Below are 7,475 nucleotides of genomic sequence, written 5' to 3'. Positions count from 1 at the left end.
TAAAGAAAGTGGCCATTTTTTCATGGTCAAGGGACTGGAGTCCATGTTGATGAAAACACCGTGGTGGCTGCAGTGACTGGCAGTGGCTGCAGCAGCAGGGTGATGGGGCTGGTGCCTTCCTCTGATCAGCCCGGTCGCCTCCCATAAAGGAAGGCCAGACTGCAGCTTAGGCCCGCTCCCCAAGGAAAGCAGGGAGCAGTAGGCCTAAGCCATCAGTAGGACATCCCCTGAGGGCTCCCAGTATGTGAGAGGGGGCAGGCTGGGCTGAGGGACCACCCCACATGTCCGTGCATGAACTTCAAGGACCGGGCATCTAGTTAAAATACAAAATGGAACTTTACTGTTTACTCTCTACTTTTTCACAAGTTTTGGATATTAAGAAATAATAATCACTTCTGAATCACTTAAAATTTCTAACACTCATATGCACAATAGTCTGCAACTGGATAGTGGTAATGGTGCTCACCATTGTGGATGCATTTAATGCCACCAAACTGTACACTTTAAAGCAGGGGTGGGGAACATCTGGCCCGCGGGCCATAAAGGCTCATGAAATCATTTGGTCTGGCCCTGCCAAGGCATTAGGGGTGAGTTAATTAAATGTTTGACCAAATATAGTAGCTAATTTTTTTTTAAGTTGATAATTTTGTATGGCCTGCGAATGATGTTATAAATATTCAAATGGCCCTTGGCAGAAAAAAGGTTTCCCACTCCTGGTTTAAGGGATCTGTAATACACATATATCATTCTAATCTGACTACCCTCCAGGATACTGGCTTTCGATAGCTTATTGCCTATTATATAAAGAGGTGGTTCATAAGTTAAGCCTATCTTAAGTTTAAAATCACAATAACAATAACCTTAGGTTTGGTAAAGAACAAATATTTATTTCATTTATTCTACTTATAGATAAGGTTCTTGAGGGCAGGAACCATGACAAATATTAGACTTTGGAGACTACCCAGGAATTAGACATGATCAGTTGAGTGGCAATGAGGAAAATGGCTTGGAGACTAGGGGAACTGAGATTCCAGCTTGGAAGAGTCCAAGAAGAGGTAATTAGGGTCAGAACTTTACTGGTAATTTTGCGAATGAAGAGAATATATATATATATATTTTAAATATTTCAATTTTTTCCAATTGAAAGTAATAACATATTTATTATTTAAAAATTCAAACATTTTTAGAAATGCATAATATAGAAAGGGAGTGCATATCTCCCAAAGAAACCATTATGAACAATTTGGTGATGACTCCTCTGGTTTTTATTCTCTATTATAATGATTCTCCTTTTATGCTTTTCTTTTTTTTTCTTCTTTTATGTTTCAACCCAAACTTTTAAATCCATTTTTTCCACTTCCTGTTTTGTAGATACCATTTATTGTATACTTGTTATGTTACAGGTATTGCATTCAGTATCTCTACTTATGTTATTTCATTTAATCTTTTTAATAATACTGAGAACCAGGTATTATTCTTATCATTTTATAGATGATGAAATTGAAACTTAGAGAAAATAAGGCTAGATTTCTCAAGGTTATTCAGCTAGTAAGCGACAGAAGCAAGTTTTCAACCCAGATCTGTTTCTAAATTTCAGGTTTTGTTGGGGTTTTTTGTTTGTTTGTTTTACCATTAATATCTTTAATGAGATTTGAGGACTGTTTAAGTGTGAAGGAAGAGGGAATTACAGGAAACCCTGAAGACAGGGCAGATAACAAGAAGCCCTAAGTGGAATAGTTGTATCAGAATCAACTTTACTTGTCACCATTTTCTTTCTAGTTTAGCTTGAAATCCTAGAGAATTAACAATTTGTTAAAGAACAGCATTTTTTTTTTACTGAATTGTCTTTAGATATATGATAGTAACATACCATATTGAACCTAAGTCTAACCATAAAGAATGTAAGTCAGAAAGAAATTAATACTTGTCCACCAAAGAGACTAATCTGGATATGGGATACAAAATATGGTATAAAGGATTTGGAGCCCAAATTTTATGAAAAGACTATGGTAAAGACTTTTCTCTAAATGGACTTTTCTCCTTGCCCAGATAAGTGACATTCCAGGGTAGTGAGAGAACCTGAGGATGAGGTTATTAAACTACTCTCAGTGATCCATAAAGAATCATGACCAGTGGAAGATGTGCCAGAAGTCTAATATTAAAATCATAAATTCCTCCCAATAATCTTATTTATAAAAGTTGTTATTAAAATAATTTTTAACCATACTAGTATAAAAAAGTAAAAAAGTAGAAAGTACAAAAAAAAACCCAATGTACCCATCACCCAGCCTTAACAACTGGCAATATTTTTCTGTGTTTCTTTCATCTATCTCCCTAATGCCCCTTTCCCCTGTTTTTTTTTTTTTGACTGGGGTATTTTAAAGCTCCATATAATATCATCATAACTCTATAAAAAAAAAGAGAGAAAATTCCACTGGGAGTTTGATGGGGGTTGCATTAAATCCGTATGTTGCCTTGGGTAATATGGCTACTTTAACTATGTTGATTCATCCAATCTATGAACACAGAATATCTTTCCATTTCTTTGTCTTATTCAATTTCTCTTAATAATATAGTTTTCAGTTATAGGTCCTTCATATCTTTTGTTAATTTTATTCCTAGGTAATTTATTATTTTTGTTGCAATTGCAAAAGGAATTTTTTTCACTTCTTTTTCTAAAATTTCATTATTATATAGAGAAATGGAATGGATTTTTGTACATTGATTTTGTATCCTGCAAATTTACTATATTTATTTATTGTTTCTAATAGTTTTTTAATGGAGTCTTAAGGGTTTTCTATATAAAGAATCCTGTCTTCCACCAAAAGTGATAATTTTACTTCTTCAATCCTAATTTGGATGTCTTTTTAATTTTTTTTGGATGTCTTTTATTTCTTTCTGTTGCCTGATTGCTCTGGCTAGGACATCCAGTATGTACTATGTTTAACAGGTTCTTCAAAAAATTAAGACTAGAGTTACCATGTGACCCAGCAATCCCTCTCCTGGGTATCTACCTGAAAATTTGAAAACATTTATTCGTAAAGATATATGTGCCTCCATGTTCATTGCAGCATTATTCACAGTGACCAAGACATGGAAACAACTGACATATTCTTCGATAGAGGAGTGGATAAAGATATGGTATATATACTATGGAATATTATTCAGCCATAAGAAAAGATGGAATACTGCCATTTGCAACTATATAGTTGGATCTTAAGAATATCATGCTAAGCAAAATATGTCAGATGGAAAAAGTCAAGAATCATATGATTTCACTCATGTAGGATAGAAAACTGAAAACAACAAATGAACAAATAAGACAAGTATACAAAAACTCATAGTCAGATAATAGTATGGTGGTTACCAGAGGGGAAAGGTGGGGAGGAGGGAGGTAGTAAAGGTATGGGGGTCAAAATATGGTGACAGGAAGAGTTTTGACTTTGGGTGGTAAACATAGAATGTAACATACAAATGATGTAATATAGAATAGTACACTTGAAACTTATATAATTTTATTAACCAATATCACCCAATAAATTTAATATTGAAAAAAGGAATATAAAGAAGTAAAGAAAGGATTTTGTTGTGGTCTAAGTAATTATGGTGATGCTGATTTGGAAGGCTGACCTTAAGGATGGCAAATACCTTTACTGTTATTACAAAAGAGAACCCATCATATCTCAAAATGAGGTTAATGCTATATACTTTTTAAAAATTTTATCTTTATTGATGAAAGTATTACAGATGTCCCCCTTTCCCCCTGTTGGCTGTCTCCCCCCTCCCCCCTCCTCCCCAGGCCTTCCCCGCACTATTATCTGTCCATGGGCTATACATATAAGTTCTACTTTTAACAACTATTCTAAACTCAAACCTACTTTGAAGGAAACCATGTACTTACCCTTTGAGGAGCATAAACAGGATATGAGGATGAGCACTAATGTACTCCACAGTAGGACATCGAGTACCTATCTGTCTTCTCAGGATGTTGTTAAATATCTGGGTCACATCCTTTTTGCCCTGTTAAAGAAACAACCAATCACTGTATCGTATACTTGAAATGGGTCAACTATATGACATGTGAATTATATCTCAAAGGCTGTTTATATACACACACATACAAATAGCACTGTCCTTCATAATGTGAAACCATTAATTTACTCTTTAGTCAGTTGTGCTCGCAAACATTCAACATAGAGCCTACAAAATACTAGTAGATGTAGCTCCTTTCCACAGGGTTTGCACTGTGGAAAATTTGGACAATTAGAAGTCGATTTCTCACAGCAGTAAATGAAGTGGCACATGGGGAATATAAAATAGTAGTTATAAAATAGTAGTCTATAGACATAACCAAATTCTTCAGGGCATATGCAGGAAGCAACCCATGGATGTGTCTCTCTCACATGATGTTTTTCTCTCTCTCTCTCCCCCTCACTCCCTTCCACTCTCTCTACAAATCAATGGCAAAACAAAAACAAAGTTGCTGTGAACATTCATAACCAGGTTTCATTTCTCTGTAATAAATACCAGGAGTGTAATTGCTTCTATGGCAGTTGCATGTTTAGTTTTTTAAGAAATTGACAAAATTGTTTTCCAGATTGGTAATACCATTTTAATTTCCATCAGCAATGTAGTTTTTATGCATCCTTACCAGCATTTTGCATTGTCATTAATTTTTATTTTAAGTATGTAGTAATTTCTCATGTTGGTCTCCACTTGCATTTCTGTGATGGCTAGGGAACAGCATGTATAGCTACCTGCACATATTCCTCTTTGGTGAAATGTCTCTTTATATCTTTTGCCCATTTCTAATTGGATTGTTTGGGCTTTTTTTACACTATTAAGTTTTGAGGGTTTTTAACATATTCTTGATTTTAGTTTTTTGTCACATATGTGGTTTAAAGTATTTTTTCCCAATCTGTAGCTTGACTTTTTATCCTATTAACAGGATCTTTTGCAGAGGAAACGTTCTGAATTTTGATAGAATCTAATTTATCAATTTTTGTTTTATAGATTATACTTTTAGTGTCAAGTTCAATAATTCTTTGCCTAACTCTATATCCTGAAGTTTTTCCTTGATTTTTAAAAAAGTGTTATAGTTTTATGTTTTACATTTACATCTGTGATCCATTGAGCCAATATTTTTAAAATATTTTTTCATTGATTTCAGAGAGGAAGGGATAAGGAAGAGAAATATAGAAACATCAATGATGAGAGAGAATCATTGATCGGCTGCCTTCTTCTCACCCCACACTGGGGATTGAGCCTGCAACCCAGGCTTGTGCCCCGACCCCAGAATCAAACTGTGAGCTTCTGGTTCATAGGTCCTGGCTCAACCACTGAGCCACGCCAGCCAGGCTGAGCCAATTTTTAATAAAGTTAATAGTATACAAGAGTTCCCATTTCTCCACATCCTCCCAGCATTTGTTACGTCTTTTCTTTATGATAATAGAATCCTTATAGGTGTGAGGTTGCATCTCATTGTGGTTTTGATTTGCATTTCTATGATGACTAAGGGGCAGGGTAGAATCAAGATGGGAGTTGAACCCAGTAATACCAACACTGGAAAAGAAGGCACCCTCCCCTTTAGATTCCCTTGAGCTATAAGTATTCTCAAGAGTAGGAGCTTAGCCAAAACCGGTTTGGCCCAGTGGATAGAGCATCGGCCTGCGGACTGAAGGTGCCCAGGTTCGATCCCGGTCAAGGGCATGTACCTTGGTTGTGGGCACATCCCCAGTGGGAGGTGTGCAGGATGCAGCTAATCGATGTTTCTCTCTCATCGATGTTTCTAACTCTCTATCTCTCTCCCTTCCTCTCTGTAAAAAATTAATAAGATATATTAAAAAAAAGTTGCTTTAAAAAAAAAGAGTAGGAGCTTATTCCCTATGTTTTCTTCTAGGACTTTTATGGTTTCAGGTCATATATACAAGTCTTAATCCAATCTGAGTTGATTTTTGTGTACAGTGCAAAATAGGAGTCCATTTTAATTCTTTAGCATGTAGATATCGATATCCAGTTTCCCCTACACCACTATTCTTTCCCACTGTATATTTTTGGCTCCTTTGTTGAAAATTAATTGATCATATATGCATGGGTTTATTTCTGTGTTTATATTCTGTTGTAGTGATCTATGTATCTATTTTGACCTGTACCACACTACTATAGCTTTGTAATATAGTTAGAAATCAGGAAGTGTGATGTGTCCAGCTTTTTTTTTTTTTTCAAGATTGCGTTGGCTGTTTGGAATCATTTGTGGTTCCATATGAATTTTAGGATTTTGTCTCTATTTCTGTGAAAAATTTTGATAAGAATTGCATTGAATCTGTAGAACTCTGAGTAATATTGATCTTTTAACATTATTAATTCTTCCAATCCATGAACACAAAATATTTTCCACTTATTTGTATTTTCTTCAATTTTTCATTAATGTTTGATAGTTTTCAGTGTATAGATCTTTCACTTCCATAGTTAATTTACTCCTAAATATTTCTTCTTGGTGTTATTAAAAATGGGACTGTATCCAATTTTTTCTGATAATTTTTTGTTAGTGCAACAGATTTCTATATATTGATTTTATACCTCCAACTTTCCTAAATTTGTTTATAAGTTCTAGCAATCTTTTGGTGCAGTCTTTAGAGTTTTCTGTATATAATATCATGTCATCTACAAATAGAGACTTCTTTCTTCTTCATTTACTAACTGCTCTGACTAGGACTTTCAGATGAATACAAGTGGCAAGAATGAAGAATGGGCATCCTTGTCTTGTATCTGATCTTAAAGATTTGATCCCAGGCCCCAGTCAGTGCATATGCAGGGGCAACCAATAGGTGTGTCCCTCTCACATCAATGATTCTCTCTCTCTCTCTCTCTCTTTCTCCTCCACTCCTTCTTCCTTTACACTCTGTCTGAAAATCAATCTATATATATAAACCTAAGAGACCATTATGACCTGTAGACCAATTGACCGATCACTGTGATGTGTACTGACCACCAGGGGGCAGACACTCAACGCAGGAGCTGCCCCCTACCCCCGCCAGCCAGCCCTGATCAGCTCCTATCGGGACTGAGCAAGACAGCCCCAATCAGCTCCAATCGCTGTCCAGGCCAAGGAACCCCACCCATGCATGAATTCGTGCACCAGGCCTCTAGTGGAAAAAATATCTTCAGATGAGGATTAAAAAAAGAAAAAGAAAAAAACAGAAATTTGGCCTATAATTTTCTGTTCTTACAGTGTCTTTATCTGGCTTTGGTATCAGAGTAATACTAGCCTCATAAAAATAGTTTGGAAATGTTCCTTCTTCTGTTTTTAGAAGAGTTTGAGAAGGAGTAGCATTAATTCTTCTTTAAATGTTTGGTAAAGCCCGGGCCAGTGTAACATGGTTGAGTGTTGTCCCATGTACCAAGAAGTTACTGGTTCAATTCCTGTTCAGAAACAGGCCTGGGTTGTGGGCTAAATCCCTAATAGGCAGCCAATA

At 35.8% G+C, this 7,475-nt stretch overlaps 1 protein-coding gene across 7 annotated transcripts in view; it reads right to left on the bottom strand.

Annotated features, from left to right (window-relative positions):
* CAB39L (calcium binding protein 39 like) overlaps positions 1-7,475 on the bottom strand; it is a 133,573-nt gene that overhangs the window by 37,806 nt on the left and 88,292 nt on the right. For all 7 annotated transcript variants that reach the window (XM_015562323.1, XM_015562320.1, XM_015562321.1 and 4 more), the window contains one exon: positions 3,902-4,020. In XM_015562323.1, coding sequence (XP_015417809.1) covers positions 3,902-4,020 — 119 coding nt within the window. The remainder of the gene's footprint in view (positions 1-3,901; positions 4,021-7,475) is intronic.

This window comes from Myotis davidii, unplaced genomic scaffold (genome assembly GCF_000327345.1).
Source record: "Myotis davidii unplaced genomic scaffold, ASM32734v1 scaffold577, whole genome shotgun sequence".
Taxonomy (NCBI): Eukaryota; Metazoa; Chordata; class Mammalia; order Chiroptera; family Vespertilionidae; genus Myotis; species Myotis davidii.
This window is presented reverse-complemented; position numbering and strand designations above follow the sequence as displayed.